Below are 22,025 nucleotides of genomic sequence, written 5' to 3' on the forward strand. Positions count from 1 at the left end.
AGCAGAGAATTGTCTTATTTAGCAAATAAAAATATATGGCATTCAATTGAATTTAACTTTCAGATGAATGAGTAATTATTTCATGTTAAGTTTATCTCAAATACTACATGGGATATACTTAACACTAAAGAAAATTCTTTGTTCACCTTCTCCAAATTTAACTGAGCATCTGCTATGTTATCCGCAATCCTATAGTTCCAACATTGGACCTAACTCCAGGATGAATTTGGAAGAAGACTCACCTTTTTCTTCCTCTAAGAAATAAAAAAAAGCAATAATTAAGAAACAAGAAAATGCCTTTTATCTTTTCAATGGGATTTATTTATTTTTGAGTAAAAGTAGCAAATTTTACATAAATTATTTCCTTAAGAACATTTATTTTGTACAACCATACTAGTATCAAGCAACAGTTATGGAATGTTCCCTGGGTCCACGATACTGAAATTCGTAGTTATTGTAGCATTCTCCTTCTCAAGTTAGAACGTGACCGTGTGCACTGAGGAAGCATGGCTTCACAAGGCAGAGTCCTCACGTGTGCCAACCAGTCATCAAGGCCTCTGGAAGAAGGATGTTTTATCCTTTGTTGACTTACAAAGTGGTATTTTTCTTTTTGTGTGACTACCAAACTCATAGTGTTTTTCAATTTGTTTTTCTTCTGCTACAATAAAAATAAACCAGTAAAAACTAAGCAGTGGCTCTCGGTTCTTCACTGAGATGCTCGCCTGGTCTGTCACATGTACTCTTTCCATGATTTCTCTTCATTAAGCTTTGCTAGCATGCTTACTGCTAAACAAACAAACCAACCAAAAAAAAAAAAAAAAAGGCAGGGTAGCAACATAACCAGCCAAACACATATGATGCTATATCTCATATAGAATGTTTTAGATTTTAGGTGATATTGATGTTTCTATTACACATCTTTTTAATATGCTGTGGACAACAAGGTTATCCTGAAAGTAGACACATTGTTTTAACAATCACAAAAACTTGAGTTTGTTTTTCAGGACTATGTTAGAATAATTTAATATTTAAATGAAAAGATTTTGCTGCTCTCATGTTTTCATATGTCTATTTTATAGATTTTTAGATAACAGAATACTCCTGAAATTTTATTGCTAAAACATTATTACTTGGTTGCACATGATTATCAGATTTTAGGCTGATTTTGCTGCACTTATACTTGTGAAAATTGATTATTTCACTGTTTGCTTTTCCAAACATGTGCTTATTCTAGTGATCTAAAAACTGTAACGGGAGTCCTTGGTAATAATAAATGTACAATGATTGGTTAGAAGGACTAATCTTAGGGGTTGACGATTTTGTTGCTATATGACCTCGACTATTCTGTACAGATAAGTATTTTGTGATAGAAAAATGCATATTTCCAAATAAATCATATGGCATGCTTATTTGGTACGGATTCTCTGGTTCGATGCATCACTGTATTTAGGGTGGAATCTACATGCAGCTTCGTCAGCAAGCTCGTTGCTCCATTGGCAGAGCCCAGTGATGGCACAGGTGTCTTACAGCCTGTCACTGCACACGTCCCTCTGTGCTCACTGCCAGGGAGTTTGCAGATTCTCCAACAAAATCCAATGCTAGATTTAAAACTGAAGATGGTCTGTTTTGGATACCTGTAATACCTAAAAAAAGCAAACGTTAAAAAGGCAAATGTATTAAAGTTTTAGAGTACTTTTAACAGTTGTATGAGTTATTTCTATTTTCTACCACAAATTTGCACCTCAAGTATAAATTGTTAGGAAGATCTGTCCCCATTAAGGTACCTTAGGAATTGGTTTATGATCTATCTGGAAGAATTTCAGCACAGAAAAAAAAAGTATTTTACATTTATATTTATTCCAAGTAACTTTTTTTATAATGATTTTTTAAAAAGATTTATTTATTTATTTATTTGAAAGGCACAGATAAAGAGAGAAAAGGAGAGAGAGAATCTTCCATCTGCTGGCTCACTCCCTAAATGATCTCAACAGCCGGAACTGGGCCAATCTGAAGCCAGGAGCCAGGAGCTTCTTCAGGTCTCCCAAGTGGGTGCAGGGGCCCAAGCACTTGGGCCATACTCCGCTGCCTTCCAGGAGCACCAGCAGGGAGCTGGACTGGAGGTGGTGCAGCAAGGACTCAAACCACAGCCATATGGGAGGCCAGCACTGCAAGTAGAGGCTTAACCTACTATGCCACAGCACCATCATCTCCCACCAGTCATTTTAAGCTATGAACGATTCTCTTTTTTTTTTTTTTTTTCAAAAAGATTTATTTACTTATTTGAAAGGCAGAGTTGCAGAGAGGGAGCGGGGAGAGACAGAGAGAGAGAGAGATCTTCTACCCACTGGTTTATTCCCCAAATGGCCACAACAGCCAGAGCTGGGCTGATCGGAAGCCAGGAGCCAGGAGCTTCTTTTGGTTCATCCAAGTGGGTACAGGGGCCCAAGCACCTGAGCCATCTTCTACTGCTTTCCCAGGCCTTAGAAGAGAGCTGGATTGGAAGTGGAGCAGCCAGGACTTGAACTGACACTCGTGGGGGATGCAAGCATTGCAGGCAGTGGCCTTAACCTACTGTGCCACAACACCAGCCCCAAAAGGTAATTTTTGATCAAATATACTAGAGGATAGTCTAAATTATTTTAATATTTCTTCTATAAAAATACCATAGCAAAACTGCTGTCAAACAAAGAGGCAACAAAATTCTATGCAACCCAGAAAAGTTGGATAAAAATATTGTACAGCTCTTAACAAAAATATTATGCATGAGGAAGTCATTGTCATGCAGCTGGTTGAACTGCTGCTTGGGATACCTGCATTCCTTATCAGAGTGTCAGTTTGAGTCCCAGCTATTCTACTTCCAATCCATCTTCCTCTTATGGTGTCCTGGGTGGCAGCAGATTATGGCTTCAATGCTTGTGTCCCTGCCACACACATGGGAGACCTGGCTGCTGTTCTGCACTCCAGCTTTCAGCCTGGCCCACCCCTGGCTGTGGCATCTATTTGGGGAAATGAACCCACAGATGAAAGAGATTATTATGTCTCTCTCTCTCTTTCTCTCCACTCTGCCTTTTAAGTAGATGAAAATAAACACTTTAAAACCACTGTAATTTTTCCTACAATATGTAATTTAAGAAATTTAACTTAAAAATTCTGCAGTTTTCATCATTTATTTCCTTTTAAATTAATATTCAGAGTTGTACTTTATTATATGTTCACACTTTTGTATTTTTTCCTTTTTTATAAGATATTTATCTGTTTTCATTTTATTTGAAGGACAAAGACAGACACATGAGAGAAATGTTCCATTTACTTGTTCACTCCCCAAATGCCTACAACAGCCATGACTGGGCCAGACTGAAGCCAGGATCCCAGAACTCAGTCCAGGTCTTCCACTTGGGTGGAAGGGATCCAAGTACTTGAGCCGTTATCTGCTGCCTCTAGGATGCACATTAGTAGGAAACTAGTCAGCAGTGAAGCCAGGACATGAGCCAGGCACTCTGATGTGGGATGTGGGCATCCCAAATGGTGTCTTCACTGCTATGCAGAATGCCTGCCCCGCTTCTCCTTATGGAGGTGATTACAAATTCTGCTAAGTTTCAAGTTCTACAAATCCTGATTCTGTCCCTGAGATAGACAGTATTATTATCCTTGTTAAATTGAAGTTTGGAGATGTCAAGTGATTTTTCAAAGTTCACCTGATTTTAAAAAACAGAGCAGGCATTTCAAACCAGACTTTCTGTCCCTAAAACATAAGCTAAATGTGATGGGCAATTTTATTTTATTTTTAAAAGATTTATTTATTTATTATTTGAAAGGCAGAGTTAGAGAGAGAGAGAGAGAGAGAGAGAGATCTTCCATCTGCTGGTTCACTCCCTAAATGGCTGCAACAGTGGAGCTGGGCCCATCTGAAGCCAGGAGCTTCTTCCGGGTTTCCCACGTGGGTGTAGGGCCCAAAGACCTGGAACATCTTCTACTGCTTTCCCAGGCCATAGCAGAGAGCTGGATCAGAAATGGAGCATCTGGGACTTGAACTGGTGCCCATATGGGATGCTGGCACTTCAGGCAGTGGCTTTACCCACTATGCCCAGCGCCAGCCCCGTGATGGTTAATTTTATGTATTAACTTGACTTGGTCCAATACCAGCCAATCTAGATGTTGCTGTCAATTTATTTTTAAACGTGATTAATATTTAAATCAGTACACTTTGAATTAAGCAGCCTCTTTCAATCAGTTGAAAGCCTTAAAAAGACTGAGGAGCCGGAGCAAGAAGGAATTTTGTTTTCAAACTGCCTTTGAGACTCAAGACAAAAATATCAACTCTTCCCCGGGTCTCCAGCCTGCTGGGCTGCCCTGCATTTCTAGACTTGCCAACCCCCAGAACTGCAGGAGCCAATGCAGTAAAATCTGCCTCTCTCTCCCTCTCTCTCTTTCTCTTCCTCCCCCTCCTCTCTCTCTCTCTCTCTCTCTCTCTCACACACACACACACACACACTATTGGTTTTGTTTCTCTAGAAAATCATGCTCAATACAATGAGAAATTCAGAGAACCGGATGCTGCTGTTGGCTCATCATTGTTGCAAGCCATTCGACTTTGACAGTTCACTCAATCCTTTTAGACTTTAGTTTCATTATTTCTAAAATAAAGAAATCATATTATACCAGGGTTTCTCAATGGTGGCACTTACTGATATTTTGGAGCTGTGTGTATCTGCTCCAGGTGAGGCAGTGTGGGTGGGTAGGAGTTGGGGTGGGCCTAGGGGTCGGGAGAACAGTGGACAACTGTGTCCTGAGCATTTTGTAAGATGCTTAGCAGTGTCTCTGACCTCTCCACTAGATGCCAGTAGTACCATCCAGTTGTGATGATCAAAAATATCTCTAAGCATTTCCAAATGTCCCCTAATGGGAGGAAGGGTCAAGTCACCTTCATTTGAGCAACACTGTGTTGTTATAATAAATGCATAAGTAATGCCATGTTAGAGGCAGCTTTGTTAACTTCATGAGAAACTGGTCATTTAGTGGGATGTAGCAGCAGTGATAGCCTAATACACTGTGATTCCTATGAACCAGAAAGATTGGTGCCGTCAAACTCTTGGCAAGCGAGAGCTGCAGGCAACTCGAGGGCAGCCACAGGAATGAAAGAGAAAAGATGAAAAAAAGAGGAGGAATAATTTTCAGTTCTGACCGCAGAGCAATGAGCCTTCACTGTGAAACAGCTGCCCTTTCAAATCCAAGCCACTAGCTGCAATCTGAGCTCAGTACTGGGTGGAGGGCAGAGTCTACCACAGGGACCACAGGTGGGCTCTTCTCAGCCTCTTGGATGCATAGGAACTTGTACACACCTGCGTGGTTTTGCAGTATGTATTGTCTTGCTAATAGCTATTGTAGCACAGTTCTTTCTCCAAAGAAATTTTTTGTGATAGGGCAGGGTCAGGGTATGGTTTGCCTTAATTGGTGCAGTCATCTTTAGGTTCTGTGAAATAAGGTGACCCAGAATAGAATAGCAGCATCCCACTAGATGGTGCTATATCAGACTAATTCATCAAACATGTCTCATTTAGGTTGTAGGAAACCCTGTCTTTCTCACGTTATTTTCCTATGTCATTTTGAAATAATTTGAATTCAGCTATACTTAAATGACACATACTGCGCAATTAAAAAAAATTCCATTTTAGTGTGTGTGTGAGGCAAGGGTAGGGAGTAATGGGTGGGAGAGATGATTTCCTAAGCATTGTAACGTGTTTAGCAATGTCTCTGGCCTCTGTCTCCACATGTGATCGAAAATGCAGGAATTACTAGTCTAAGCAACTTGCCTCTACAAAGCAAAGGTCCAGAAGGCATGAGCATGTATTGTGTTTATACAAAAGGTTTTTCCCTTGCTTCAATGTTAATTAATGCTGCAGAGAAGTGATGTCATAAAACTGCTGTCAAATAAAAGCAAAATATCAACTTTAATTTTCATTTCTTCAACAACCTGCTGGCTTATATAGTCAGAATTTTGTACCTACCCTTGGTAGTCTGAGATATTAAAAAGGCAGAGGTTATGATATTAAATGCTTTGCAGAGTGCTGAGGTATGATAGTATGCTCCTAAAGAGCTGTGTAGCTTGGAGATCTGGTTACACAGCATTTAGAAAGGGAGCCGGACAACTGGGTGACCTCATGTCAAAATGAGAAGTTCTAAGGGCCCATCTAAGCATGATTAAAAACTTGTGAAATTCACAATCTACTGAAGTTTATAGTCATTTGGGGGAAAAAAGGATGCAAATATACTTACTGTTTGTAACTCCTTAGTTCAGTCTACTAGTATGTATGAGCCAGGGAAAGAATCCCATCACAGTTGTTAAAGATAGTATTTTTAAAAAGAAGAGAAACTGGGCCGGCGCCGTGGCTCACTAGGCTAATCCTCCGCCTAGCGGCGCAGGCACACCAGGTTCTAGTCCCGGTTGGGGTGCCGGATTCTGTCCCGGTTGCCCCTCTTCCAGGCCAGCTCTCTGCTGTGGCCAGGGAGTGCAGTGGAGGATGGCCTAGGTGCTTGGGCCCTGCACCCCATGGGAGACCAGGAAAAGCACCTGGCTCCTGGCTCCTGCCATCGGATCAGCGCGGTGCGCAGGCCGCAGCACGCTGGCCGCGGCGGCCATTGGAGGGTGAACCAACAGAAAAAAGGAAGACCTTTCTCTCTGTCTCTCTCTCTCACTGTCCACTCTGCCTGTCAAAAAAATAAAAAAAAAAAATAAGAGAAACTACTGTAAATTCTCAACAGAGCTGGACATACTTGTACAGCAAAATAGATAAGGGATCCTCAAGCAGGATGAAAGTGCTAATCCTCAATGGGTAGGGAATGGGGATGAGTTAGTGTATTAAATATAATTCAACATTAAATTTAAAACCCAGTCAGTGGCTCTGCTCCATTCCAGCTTCATGCTGATGTACACCTTTGGAGGGAGCAGGTGACGGCTCAGATGTTGGGTCCCTGCCACACACATGGGAGATCTGGACTGAGTTCTAGACTTCTGGCTTTGGCCCTTGGCCTGGCACTGTTGTTGGATGGAACTAGTGGATGGAACATCTCTCTCTGTCTCTCTCTCTCTCTCTCCCCTCCCCCTTTCCCCCTCCCTCTCCAATAAATATACAAAAATTTAAATATGGTCAGAAGAAATAGAGAGTAGTAAAATAGTGTGAAAGGGGACTAGAATTATGCAGAGAATAAGCAAAGTAAAAGTCAAAAGTAGAAAAGAGGCCGGCGCCGTGGCTCACTAGGCTAACCCTCTGCTTGCAGCACTGGCACCCCAGGTTCTAGTCCCTGTCGGGGCATCAGATTCTGTCCCGGTTGCTCCTCTTCCAGTCCAGCTCTCTGCTGTGGCCTGGGAAGGCAGTGGAGGATGGCCCAGGTCCTTGGGCCCTGCACCCGCATGGGAGGCCAGGAGGAGGCACTTGGCTCCTGGCTTTGGATCGGCGTAGCGGTCTGCAGCGCGCTGGCTGTAGCAGCCATCTGGGGGGTGAACCAACAGAAAAAAGGAAGACCTTTCTCTCTGTTTCTTTTTCTCTCACTGTCTAACCCTGCCTGTCAAAAAAAAAAAAAAAAAGTAGAAAAGAATAAAATGGTAGAGAAAAAGGGACACCCAGTGGAATTTACTCTCATGAGTCACCTTTATGTCTCTATTAATCAATGAAATTATTAATAACACAATCATATGTATTTTTCATCAAAATAATGAAAAAAGAACAAGGTAAGGACAAACCAATGCACCAGGATGTTGCGTTGCTAAAGGAAGCATAAAATTCCACTTCACAGTTTTACCTGAGGCCAACCCTGATTATAAAGTGTATTTTCTTCAAAACTTACACTAAAAATATTTTTTCTTGAGGGCTGGTATTGTGGCATAGTGGGTAAAGCCACTGCTTGTGGTAGTATCCCTTATGGGCGCTGGTTTGAGTCCTGGCTGCTCCACTTGTGATCTGTCTCTGTGCTAATGTGCCTGGGAAAGCAGCGGAAGATGGCCCAAGTGCTTGGGCCCCTGCACCCACTTGGGAGACCTTGAAGAAGCTCCTGGCTACTGGCTTCAGATCCATCTCCGTGGCCATTTGGGGAGTGGACCAGCAGATCGAAGAAACCTCTCTCTGTCTCTCCCACTTTCTCTATAACTGCTTTTCAGATAAATAAATAAATCTAAAAAAATAAATACTTCTTAGTGTAATTCACATATCTTAGCAAAAATCCATATTGAACTATCACAACTGATTCAAGATTTAAAACCAGTGAGAAACAGGACAGGTGTTTGATGCAGAGCTAGATACCACATAGGAAACCCACACCCCATATTGGAGTGCTTGGGCTTGAATCCCAGCTCTGCTTCCAATTCCAGTTTTCTGCTGATACACAACCTGGGAGATACCACGTGACAGTGGATACCTGCCACTCATGTGGAAGACCCAGATTGAGTTCTGGGCTCCTGGCTTCATTTTGGCCCAAGTCCTAGCTTTTTGGGGGATTTGGGGAGTGAACCAGAGGATGGAAGATATCTCTGTGTCTATCTGTCTTTCTCTCTCTGCCTTAAAAGTAAAACTAAACAAGTGATTTTTAAAAATAAGAACAATGTGAAGCAGCATGGAGGATGGTGGAGGAGACCCCTCAATACTTGTGGCCAGTAGTTGGTGTATGTGTCAGGCCACTGTCCAGAGCTATAAATTCAGTCTCATGGATGTATCAGAGATTCCCCAAGGATCTGAATCTCCTCTGTTCTAAAGCCCTTCCTAAATTTTCATGTGTCCCTCCTTTGGCTTCTTTGTAACCCTAGGCCCAAGTTAACATGTGTACTGTGAAGAAAACTTTCTAAATAAAACACATTTGGTGAACACTAACTACTAAATGGCCTTTGTAGAGATTTCTGGTGCACATGGGCATATTAAAAGCATTCAAAAATATCTGAGAGGTTCTGTGTAAGGAAAACCTATGTGACTGAACTCATGATTTCTCAAACTTAAATCTCTTTCCCAGTCCCACCATTCCCTTCAGTAACACTTTTGGCACTTCACAGGCCACTAAATACACTAGTAGCATATTTAGAAAAGCATTTCAACAGATAAAAATATTACAGTATTTTCTTGCCACACTGAGAGGGTTGTGAAGATTTAAATGACTTACCAAAATGATCTACTTAATATCCTGAGAGTTAAGATTTTTGCTTAAATTTGGCTTCTTGGTACAGTTGTTTAGCTTTTGCCCTATCATTCTCCTAATTGAAACATCATCTGTATTGGGAAATAACTGTTTTGTTACACCTGTAAAAAAATACCAACAAAATACTCGATGAGGACTTTGCATCTTAAGATATGAATTAAGGTAAAACATCAAGCATTCTACATTAAAATTTCACACCCATTTTACAAAAGTAGCTCAAATGCCTATGATACGTTTAACAAGTGAATATCTAAGAAGGTCTCTCACAGCCAAGCAGGAGATACCAGAAAGTCTCTATTATAAACTGAGAGCATACACATTTATCCTTCTGAAGCACCTCAACTTTAACACTACTACTTGCTATGAACTCTAAATCTTTCTCAAAAATAGTAGACATATATTTTCATCCATTCTTTACTTCAGTTGAAACAAGTAGATTGTGACTGATCCTTTTCTAATTAAAAAATGATACATGTAGAGCTTGGGTTCAGAGAATCCCTAAATTTTTTGGATGTTTTAAAAAATTAGTTGGATAATCTAGAGGATTTTATTTAAGGAGATTCATTAACTTAAAAACCATAAATAAGATAATCAAGTTGACCTCTGTCTTTCTAGAATAAGTGATGAGGAGTATAATTAAGATAAGAAAGAGAAAACAAGATATAAGCAGTTATTCAAATTTTATTTTAAAGAATTTTGAAGATTTACTTTCTAAAGTTATAAATTATATTAATTCAAAATTTAATTTCATTTTAACAATCAATGTAAAGTTTCTCTATTTTTTCCCACATTTAAATAATGCTTTAGACTATCCTAAGGGTTTTCTCTGATAAAAAGAAAAAAAGCTGACAAAAAGACCATAAAAAATCATGACCTGAATGATAACATAATTTCAAACTCATGTGACAATATAATGCAATGGTATTATCACCTATGATTTCTTGAACTTCATTCTGATTCATGGCTGGTTTTACAGCTTTGTCCCTGGAAGTAGAAGATTTTGCCCCTGTTAGGCTGTGTGTAGCCATATATTCATTTGTGTAAAGTACTTGCATTAAATCATTAATAAACTTCTGAGGCTTGCTCTTATTACACCGGGCAATCTGCCATTTTTCAATCTTGAACTAAAAAATAAAAAAAAATTGAAATTAGAAAACTAAAAGTGACATCTGGAGAAATATATTTATAAATATATTCGAATCAAGACCTATCAGAAAACAATGTAAACATTCTTTAAGGTGATATTTTATACCTTTGTTAAAGATTTATTTTATTTTATTTCGAAGGCAGAGTTACAGAGAGAGAGAGGGATAGACAAAGAGAGAGGGAGAGACAGAGTGAGAGCAAGAGTGAGAGTGAGAGATAGAGATCTTCCATTCATTGATTCACTCCCCAAATGGCTGCAATGGCCGAGGTTGAGCCCATCCAAAGGCAGGAGCCAGGAGCTTATTTTTGGTCTCCCATGTGGGTGCAGAACCCCAAGCACTTGGGCCATCTTCTGCTGTTTTTCCAGGTGCATTAGCAACAAGCTGGGTCAGAAGTGGAGTAGCCGAGACTTGAACCAATGCCCAATATGGGATGCTGGCACCACGGGTGGCAGCTTTATGGTGGCAGCATTACTGGCTATGCCACAGTGCTGGTCCCTATGTATTATACTTTTAATACATTCAGGGATTAGAGTTGAATCCTATCTTTGAGGTAATTCTCAATATTTATTAGGGATTTACTACAGGGCCTAAACAAATTCTTGATATGTCATCTAGATCTGGTGCTTTAAGGATTAGTCCTGTCCTCAACATTTCATACTATGTGTGGTAGACACAATAACAGCCCCTTGAAGATGTCTACTTCCCACTCCCTGGAAGCTATGGATGTGCTACCTCACAGAGCAAAAACAATTTTGTAGATGGGATTAAAGTTAAGTACCTTTACATGGAAGATTAGCCTGGCTTAGCTAAGTGGGTCCAATCTAATCACACAAGTCCTCAAAGGCAGAAGGGGGAGGCAGAAGAGAAAGAAAAGAGAGAGAAGAAAAGATTTGAAGAGAGGGACTTGACAGGCTATTGCTGGCTTTGATGAATGAGGAAGTGGGTCACAAACCAAAGAATGCAATCACCTCTAGAAGTGAGAATGACCTTCAGTTCACCGTCAGCAAGAAAATGGAGAATTCCACTCTACAACCACAAGAAATTGAATGCTACCACAGCTTTAATGAGCATGAAAGCGAGTCTCCCCTAGAGACTCTAGAAAGGAAAGCACCTGCTGATTTCAGTCTAGTGAGAACTGTACAGACTTCTGACCTAGAGAGCTCTCAGATAATAAGTTTGTGTTATTTGAAATCAGTAAGTGGTAATCTGTTACATAGCAACAGGAAGCTTTTTCACTAAGATTCAAATATTCTGAATGCTAGATTGCTAGTATTTAATTATTGCTTTTGAAGATGTATTTTCCTGGACTGATAACTAATTCTAACAAAACTCTTCTTCTGAGCTTCTGTTTTTTCATTAAGAAAAACTGGGGAAACCAGAAAAAGAATTGTGTTCAGTCAGCATGCAGAGTCTGACATTTACCTTCTCATTGATGTAACTTTCATAGCCTTAATGCATAGGTCCTATCACTGGCTTAAGAATTATATAGTTTAATAATTTGAACTCTGTCCACAGTTTTCTTCAGTTTCTAAAGTAGGCATTTGTTTCACAAATATCAATTTTTATTATAAAAATAAAAGAATTTAATGCAACAGGAGTATTACGGGTGTGAGCTAAATTTACCTAAAGCTAATGATAGAACAATGACCATTTCTACTCTTATTTTAATTTTTGTGTTTAACTGTACCCCAGAGGATCACAGGACAGGTGTTCCAACTAACCTGTTTCTCATCAACATGATGCTCTTCTTCTGCCTTCAAGGAAATGGGTGAACTAGAATTAGAGTTAGAATTACTGCATGTTGAGGCGAATGAATCTGGTGAGGAGTTGTTTGTTGCTCTCCAGAGGGTGGCAGCAGTCGTAGACATGGTTCCTCCACCCTTAAGCAGGGCCTCCGCCATCCCAACCAATTCTTCAAACTGAGTGACGGCCTGTGGTAGCACTAAAATGGTAAGAAAAAGTAATACTTTATAAATACAGTTATAACAGGTGCATATTTGTTGTAGATGTATACATAGAAGTATGTGTAACAAATGATAACATTTGCTACCTTTGGAAAAGAAACATGCTGTTTGGAACATACTTTTCATCAAATAATACTTGCTTGACAATAAATCAATTTAAAAGAATTTGGTTATTGCATTTAGATTTATAAGCACTACTTTGAAACTAAAAGGATGTTTTTAAAAGTTTACTATTATTTCAGGACATACTTCAGGGCAGTTGTTATCAAAACAGCATGGTATTGGTACAGAAACAGATGGATAGACCAATGGAACAGAATAGAAACACCAGAAATCAATCCACACATCTACAGCCAGCTTATATTTGATCAAGGATCCAAAACCAATCCCTGGAGTAAGGACAGTCTATTCAATAAATGGTGCTGGGAAAATTGGATTTCCACGTGCAGAATCATGAAGCAAAACCCCTACCTTACACCTTACACAAAAATTCACTCAACGTGGATTAAAGACTTAAATCTACAACCTGACACCATCAAATTATTAGAGAGCATTGGAGAAACCCTGCAAGATATAGTACTGGCAAAGACTTCTTGGAAAAGACCCCAGAAGCATAGGCAGTCAAAGCCAAAATTAACATTTGGGATTGCATCAAATTGAGAAGTTTCTGTACTTCAAAAGATACAGTCAGGAAAGTGAAGAGACAACCAACAGAATGGGAAAAAATATTTGCAAACTATGCTACAGATAAAGGGTTAATAACCAGAATCTACAAAGTGATCAAGAAACTCCACAACATCAAAACAAACAACCCACTTAAGAGATGGGCCAAGGACCTCAATAGACATTTTTCAAAAGAGGAAATCCAAAGGGCCAACAGACACATGAAAAAATGTTCAAGATCACTAGCAATCAGGGAAATGCAAATCAAAACCACAGTGAGGTTTCACCTCACCCCAGTTAGAATGGCTCACATGCAGAAATCTACCAACAATAGATGATGGAGAGGATGTGGGGAAAAAGGGACACTAACCCACTGTTGGTGGGAATGCAAACTGGTTAAGCCACTATGGAGTCTGTCTGGAGATTCCTCAGAAACCTGAATATAACCCTACCATACAACCCAGCCACACCACTCCTTGGAATTTACCCAAAGGAAATTAAAATGGCAAACAAACAAGCTGTCTGCACATTAATGTTTATTGCAGCTCAATTCCCAATAGCTAAGACCTGGAACCAACCCAAATGCCCATCAATGGTAGACTGGATAAAGAAATTATGGGACATGTACTCTGTAGAATACTATACTGCAGTCAAAAACAATGAAACCGGTCATTTGCAACAAGATGGAGGAATCTGGAAAACATTATACTGAGTGAATTAAGCCAGTCCCAAAGGGACAAATATCATATGTTCTCCCAGATTGGCGACAACTAACTGAGCACCAAAGGGGAAACCTGTTGAAGTGAAATGGACCCTATGAGAAACAGTGACTTGATCAGCCCTGGTCCTGACTGTTGATGTACAATGTAATACTTTATCCCTTTTAGTATTTGTACTGAAACAGTATTTTACACTTTGTGTTTCTGTGTGGGTGCAAACTGATGAAATCTTTACTTAACATATACTAAATCAATCTCTGTATATAAAGATAATTGAAAATGAATCTTGATGTGAATGGAATGGGAGAGGGAGCGTGAGATGGGAGGAGTGCGAGTGGGAGGGAAAATATGGGGCAGGGGAAGCCATTGTAATCCATAAACTGTACTTTGGAAATTTATATTTACTAAATAAAAGTTAAAAAAAAGTTTACTATTATTTCTAATGACGAGCAATGCTATTTGAAGGTGTTGAATCTCTTGTTTGGAGACATTACTGATTCTATAACCAGTCACCTTCTGGCAGCTCACATTAGGCTAGTTTAAGTGCCAGGATTTAAAATTAGCCATTTCTCACAGATTAAATGAATTTTCTGCAGCTGTTGTGTATGGTTTACCAGGGAGTCAAATTCCATCAAATTAGTAAAGACATGTTTTGGTAATCAACTGAACACTCTCTTCGTTCTTTTTGTTTTTTAATGGAAACTTACACATTCAAAGTTTTCATGCCTCCATGTATAATAGTCTCCTCTGTTGTTATATCTAGTTTGTTTCCTAAAGATAAATAACATGTTGTTGGAGTTGGAAGAGACCTTGAACCCTGTCTAATTCAATTCCTCACTTGATGTTTGAGGGCACCGCCAGCTGAAAGGGGAAAAGACTCTGTACCCTTTTTTTTTTTTTACTTCTCTGAAGCATATTATTGAGATACAATCTTTAGAATAATTGTTGGCAAGTTGAAATTAGTACATCTGGTATATATTAATAGGAAAAACTACTAAAGAAGAAAATTTTATTTTCTAGGTTTTTTTCAATAAATATTTATGAAGCTCCTGTCATTTGTCAGAGTCTTATTCCATCAGTAGTTATTTATTAAGCATTTAATAAATTTATCTATCATTTACTCTTATCAGGTACTGTTTTGAAACCTTTAGTGATATTCCCTCAAATCCTCATTGCAACTTTCTGAAATAGGTGTTATCATCACCCCAATTTATAGATGAAGTCAGTTAGGCAAAGTCGTTAAATAACTTGTCAGGGGCCACCTAGTTAATGAAAAGAAAAACTAAGATTCAAATTCAGAGCATCTGGCTCCCAAGACCAGGTTATGTAGAATAGAAACATTTACCAACCACTAAGCTAGGTGCTTGGGATAAAACTAGGAGCAAAACCAGACAGAATCCATGTGCTTTTGGAGCTAGAGTCTGAGGGATGAATGGACAGGAGGACATGATTCACCTAACCATACTGTGTAGTAAGAATTTTGTCCTTCTCCAAGACAGACCTGGTCTTGGTCCCAGCTCATGGGAGGTAACATCTAAACTCCTGGGAGGCAGGTATTTGGCCCAGCAGTGAAGCTGCCCCTTGGGATGTCACATCACATATTGGAGTGCCTGGGTTCAAGTCCCAGCTCCACCCCCTATTCCAGCTTCTTGGTAATGTGTATCCTGGGAGGCAGTGGTGGTGGCTCAAGTAGTTGTACCCCTGTTGCCCATATGGGGGACCTGAATTGAGTTACAGGCTCCTGGTTTTGGCTTGGCAGAGGTTCAACCATACAGGAGTTTGGAGGAGTGAACCAGTTGATGGGCACTCTGGCCATAGTGAGCAGTAAGCCCCTGGGACCACACCTGATAGTTTATGCTTATGAGATGACTCTGCTTGGGGCTAGTCACACTGAATAGTCTGAGGGTGGAAGGTGGCCACAGCCAGAAATCCAGGAAAACCAACTATATGACCTAGAGTCTGTTCAATCATATGAGAAACCAATCACTCACATCTAAGTAATGTTGCCTCAATAAAAACTTTGGACAATGGAGCCCGGTGAGCTTCCTGAATGGATGCTACTCAGTGCTTATTGTCACACACAGATGCTAAGAGGGTAAGGGATCCTGAGGACAACATAGTTTCATATTTAGAAACCTCCCAGACTGTACTGTCTTTATCTAGCAGATTCTAATTTGTATCCTTTCCCTGTAATAAGCACAACAAAGAATATAATCAGTTTCAGTGAGTTCTGTGAGTTTTTCTAGAAAATTATTAAAAGAGTGGTTTTATTTGAGAGGGAGAGTGATAGAGGGAAAACAGAAAGAGAAGGAGGGAGGGAGAAAGTTTCCATCTATTGATTCACTCCCCAAATGCCTGGGAACTAGGAACTCAGTCCAGGTCTCCCACATGTGTAACAGGGACCCAACTACTTGAGCTGCCTCCCAGGGTCCACATGGGCAGGAAGCTGGATTCCAGAATAGAGCTGACACTTGAACCCAAGCACTCTGATATGGGAAGTGGGTGTCCTTAGTGGTATCTTAAGCACGTTAAACGCATGGTATCTGTTCCCTGAATTTCATGTAGATGGGTAGTTAGATCTGAGGGCTTCATCATATTCAGGTAGTCTTTTAATTTCTATCAGGTGGCGTAATGCATGGTCAGCTTTTTTGCGATATTAGTGGCCAGTGATGATCACCTCTTAGATTCATTACATGTTAAGGGGTTGCCAAAAGTTGCTATTTGAATTCTTTTCTTTATTTATTAGCAGAAATTCTTCTGTAAAGTGAAACTTCCTCTCACCAACTATTGGGTTATCCAGAGGTACATTCCATATAGTAATGACAGGATAAATGCTTGAGGGGTTATTTTGGTTTCTATTTGTCAGTTTCCAAAATTAGTTGATTCTTTCAGATAATAATTATGTTTTTGCTTTAAAAATATCACTATGAAGTCATACTTTAAACAAACATTGGCCCCTATCATTCTTTTTGATGCTGTTTTTGAAGCGCCAGTCGGTAGAAGCTCTTCTAGTTGACACAGTTGTTTATAATTAATGTGAACAGATTCTTTTCCTTTTCCTTTAGGAATACAGCTGCCAACTTCTGATATATAAAAAACTTTTTTTCAAAGGTAGGTATTAGATATTGGGCTCCTATTATGTACTAGGCATTTGTTATTTTTTAAAGAAGTCTTTAATGAAAAACAGCAGCCCTCTACCCTACCATTAACCACTGTTGGTTACGGCTCCTACAGGTCTCCATTTACAATTCATTTACTTGTTTCTCCAGGTATTTACCTTCATAGTCTTAAATAATAATAGGAAAATACAATTATTTCTTGATTGTTTTAAGATTCAATTCTTTACTGACTTAGAACTGTGTGGTATGAGAATGTAGCTCTTGTTCCACTCCTCTACCAACCACACAGAAATATTAAGCACCCAGCACTCACATGTAAACATACACACACTTTTCTTTTTTTTTTTTTTTTTTTTTTTTTACAGGCAGAGTGGACAGTGAGAGAGAGAGAGACAGAGAGAAAGGTCTTCCTTTTGCCGTTGGTTCACCCTCCAATGGCCGCCGCGGCCGGCGCGCTGCGGCTGGCGCACCGCGGCTGGCGCACCGCACTGATCTGATGGCAGGAGCCAGGAGCCAGGTGCTTTTCCTGGTCTCCCATGGGGTGCAGGGCCCAAGCACTTGGGCCATCCTCCACTGCACTCCCTGGCCACAGCAGAGAGCTGGCCTGGAAGAGGGGCAACCGGGACAGAATCCGGCGCCCCGACCGGGACTAGAACCCGGTGTGCCGGCGCCGCTAGGCGGAGGATTAGCCTAGTGAGCCGCGGCGCCGGCCCAACATACACACGCTTTTCTCCATTTCCCTCATCCTGTGTATTCTAACAGGATTGCTATTCAGTAAATATTGTGCTTACATTATGATAGCAATGTGAACTTTATTCATGATTCCTTTCATTTAAAACATGACTTTGTACCTTGTAGTTAAAAATTGTCTCCTTTTTTTTTTAGTTGGTTTATTACTTTTTTCAACTGTTTCTTTCAGTAACATGTCTCAACTTCCCACCAGAGATGGAAAACATTTTTCCAGTGTGTTGTGTATAACCTGCGATCAATCAATTGCATGTTTCTCTCAGTGATGGCTCTTCTGCAGCCCTCCAGAAACAGACTACCTGAGAGGTGACCACATACTTGTCACCCTAGGGCTCCACTTCAGTACCGCTCTGTGCGACCTCCCTGTGTCACTCCTGAAATGGATCACCTGTTTTCTAGGTAGCATTTCTTTCTCTTTCTAGGCTTACTGTCTCATTTTGAAGGAACACATCCTACACGAGCTTCTGAAAAAGAAAACCTGGGAAGTCCATTTTTGAGATTTTGTGTGACAATACTTTTATTCTACTCTTATCCTTGGCTGACACTTTCAGTGAGTTCAGAGCTCTAGGCTTAAACCATTTTCCCACAGAAACTTGAAGGCATTTTGCTTACGTATGTAGGAACTTACAATATTGGTGATGAAAAGCCCAATACTGTTCTGATTCCCAGTCCTTAGCGTGTGATGTGTTTGTTCTGAAACTCTGAGTCATCCTTTTGCTTGGGGGGGGTTCCCTGGAATTTCACAATGGTATGCCTTGTACAGTCTTCTTTTTTCTTTCTTTCTTTCTTTATATTGGGCTTTTGGTGGTACTTTCTTATTTAATGAAACTTTTATTTACTTGTCTATTTTGTTCATTCATCTTCTCAGGTAGTTAGGACAGTGCCTCACATATCCTAGGGACTTTAAAAATATTTATTGTATGGATAGATGCATGAATGAACACTGAAGCAGCACCTGGCAGTTACTGAATTTTCTGGTTGCCTGAAGAACAGCCAATGGCCGACTTTACTAGTTAGCTTCTATGGTTCCCATCCAATGTGTGTGTACTGGCTGGAGGAAGCAGAGGCAGAAATATTAGATATATCATAGTTTATATGGAGGGGCCGATGCTGTGGCATAGCAGGTAAAAGCTGCTGCCTGCAGTGCTGGTATCCCATATAGGTGCTGGTTTGAGTCCCGGCTGCTCCATTTCCGATCCAGCTCTCTGCTATGGCCTGGGAAAGCAGTAGAAGATGGCCCAAGTGCTTGGACCCCTGCACCCACATGGGAGACCCGGAAGAAGCTCCTGGCTCCTGGTTTCAGATCAGCACAGCTTTGGCCATTGCAGCCAATTGGGGAGTGAACCAGTGGATGGAAGACCTCTCTCTCTCTCTCTCTCTCTCTGCTTCTCCTTCTCTCTGTGTGTAACTCTAACTTTTAAATAAATACATAAATCTTTAAAAAATAGATTATATGGAGTTGTGAGTGCCAAAGAAGAAGAAAAGCAGAGGAGGAGGGCTAAAAAGACATGGGGAGGACTGAACTTGAAATATTAGATGGGATGAAGAGGTCAGGAGAAAGATGAAGACTCAAATTAAGTGAGGGTGTAAGCCATGTGGATATCTAGAGGAAGAACTTCTAGGCACAGGATACAGCAAGTACAAAGATGCTGAAGTTAAGTTCATGCCAGATGTCTTGAAAGATCGAATAAATGGTCCAATGTGGCTGGGTCACAGAGAAGGAGAAAAGCAGGCCAGAGAGGGAGGGGGTGGGGTGGGGTGGGAGGAGCTAGATCATACACAGATCCATAGATCATATAAAGGACTTCATTTCTATATCTTGTTTTGTATTTGAAAGGCAGAAAGAGAGAGAGAGAGAGAGAGAGAGAGAGAGAGAAAGATACACCCAACATCCACTGATTCACTTTGTAAACACTAGTAACAAGTGGGGCTGGGCCAAGTTGAAGCCAGGAACCTAGAACTCAATCCAGGTCTCCCACATGAGTTGCAGGGTCCTCAACTCCTTGAGCCATTACCAGGCAGCTGGATGGGAAGCAGAGTGGGGAATTTGAACCCAGGCATTCTCAAAATGCCTATAAAAGCCAGAATTGGGCCTGGCCACAGCCTGGAGCTGGAACTCAATCTGGTTCTCCCACATGAGTGACAGTGACCCAAGTACTTGATGAACCAAATAGACCTCCAACAATATAGGAGGGAAACTGGTAAAAGTGGTATCTTGGAAACCAAGCAAAGAACTTTTTCAAGGAAGGAGTTTCCCAAATGTGTCAAAATGTTGGTAACAGGGCATGTAAGATGTCAATTGATAAATGAACACTGGGATTAGAAACCTGGAACATCATGAGTTGACCTGTGTCCCTCCAAAAACTTATGGAGTCCTAACCACTGGTACTTCAGAATGTGACCTTATTTGGAGGTTTTTTTAAAACAGATATAATAAAACTGAAATGAGGTCATTAGGATGAACCCTAATACAACATGACTGGTGTTCTTATGAGGAGGGAGTTTAGACATAGAGAGAGACAAGCACACAGGAAGACCACCATGGGAAGATTGAAGTTAATGCTACCTTGAGGTCAAGGTACAACCAGAAGCTAGCAGACATGCCTGAACAGGTTCTTCCCAAGCTTCAGGGAGAGTTTGGCCCTGCTGACACCTTGACTTTGGAATTCTAGCCTCCAGAACTGCAAGGAAATCAGTTTCTGTTGTTTAAGCCACAAGTTTGTTTACATTGTCACTGCAGCCCTAGCAAATTAAGACATGGAGGTAACTAAAGATTATGAGAAAGTAAATTACAGTAGGATTCAACGTCTTGACTGCAGAGGGATCCAGAGAGAGAGTAATAGGGGGGAATAGAGGAGAGGGTGTATAGTCAAGTCTTTTAGGGAATTTCTCTATAAAAGGAGAAGATAAATAGGGCCAAAGACAGAGAAGCAAATGGCATGAAAGGGGTCTTTGTTTTGAATTGTTTTTTCAAGGATTTACTTATTTATTTGAAAGTCAGAATTACACACAGAGAGAGGGAGAGGCAGAGAGATCTTTTATCTGCAGGTTCACTCCCTAAATGGCTGCAATGGCCAGGGCTGAGCCAGGCCAAAGCCAGGAGCCAAGAGCTTTATCCAGGTCTCTCACATGGGTGCAAGGGTCCAAGAGCTTGGGCCTCCACTGCTTTCCCAGGGAGGGAAATATACACACTAATGAATGACTCATTAGAGAAGGAAAACTTGATCTTGCTAGAGAATGGGGCAATATTGCTGGAGCAATGCCTTCGATTATCTGAAAAGATAAGGGATCTGGTATATTGATGGTAAATGACTATCCACAAAAAGGGGCATTCATGGGTAACAGGACCATGGGAGCATGGAGATGATAGTCTCTTCCTATCCACCACTTTCTCAATGAAGAGAAATCAATTGAGAGTGAGGACAAGGGAGGAGGCATTGGGAGTTGACAGAGAGGAGAAAATGAAATCATAGTTGAGAGCGTAGGAAAGAGAAGAAACTGGTTATAGTAAGAGACTCTTTTCATATGCTATTGAACTTGATGTGGTACTGTTCATTTGGGATTTTCTCATCAATTTTATAACAAGAATTGGTCTGGGTCCAGTGCTGTGGCACAGCGGGTTGAAGCCCCGGCCTGAAGTACCGGAGTCCTGCATGGGCGCCAGTTCTGGTCCAGGCTACTCCTCTTCCGATCCAGCTCTCTGCTGTGGCCTGGGAAAGCAGTAGAAGATGGCCCAAGTCCTTGGGCCCCTACACCCATTTTGGAGACCCAGATGAGACTCCTGGCTCCTGGCTTCGGATCGGTACAGCTCCGGCCATTGCGGCCATCTGGGGAGTGAACCAGCGGATGGAAGACCTCTTTCTCTCTCTGTCTCTACCTCTCTCTGTCACTCTGTCTTTCAAATAAATAAAATAAATCTTACAAAAATAAATAAAATAAATAAATAAAAAGAATTGGTCTATAATTTTCTTTTTTTTTGAAAATTTCTATGTCAGCTTCTATGTCAATAAAACCAGAGATAGTATCAATAGTCTGTACCGTTACTGAGAGCTCCTCTTGCTCAGGCACTAGGTAAAGCAGTTCTAACTATCTTTTTTACTTCTTAAAGGGAAATGATATATCACCCCCATTGTAAAGATGAAGAAACTGACACCAGGGTGAGGGCACAGTGAAGTGAACCAAAGTTGCAAAGATAGTAAGCAGAATTGGGATTCAAACCAAGGCCTCTCACTCCAAATTCGATGTGCTGAACCAGAAATTTATGCTAACTTTATAAATTAACTTCTCATTTCACTCTAAGTTCTGCAACAGTTTGTATAAAAATGGAATTATCTTTTCTGTGAAAATCATAAAAAATCTCATTAGGAGAAAACAGCTATATTTAAAGAGAAGAAATAAAGAGGTAATGGCATGTGAAAGGAATAACCTTCTTTCAATTTTGTGTTTGGCTATTTCTAATTAAAATCATGAAGACTTTAATAAATATTC

General features: G+C 40.5%; 1 protein-coding gene across 5 annotated transcripts in view; it reads right to left on the minus strand.

The window, feature by feature from the left end:
• Positions 1-298: 298 nt before the first annotated feature.
• Positions 299-22,025, minus strand: part of BEND6 (BEN domain containing 6) — a 65,972-nt gene continuing 44,245 nt past the window's right edge. For all 5 annotated transcript variants that reach the window (XM_017345217.4, XM_017345218.4, XM_017345216.4 and 2 more), the window contains 4 exons: positions 12,047-12,267; positions 10,109-10,301; positions 9,142-9,278; positions 299-1,643 (listed from right to left, as the gene is read on the minus strand). In XM_017345217.4, coding sequence (XP_017200706.1) covers positions 9,151-9,278; positions 10,109-10,301; positions 12,047-12,267 — 542 coding nt within the window. In that variant the 3' untranslated portion in view covers positions 299-1,643; positions 9,142-9,150. The remainder of the gene's footprint in view (positions 1,644-9,141; positions 9,279-10,108; positions 10,302-12,046; positions 12,268-22,025) is intronic.

Source organism: Oryctolagus cuniculus, chromosome 5 (genome assembly GCF_051225735.1).
Source record: "Oryctolagus cuniculus isolate XC-2025 breed Fujian yellow rabbit chromosome 5, ASM5122573v1, whole genome shotgun sequence".
Classification (NCBI taxonomy): domain Eukaryota; kingdom Metazoa; phylum Chordata; class Mammalia; order Lagomorpha; family Leporidae; genus Oryctolagus; species Oryctolagus cuniculus.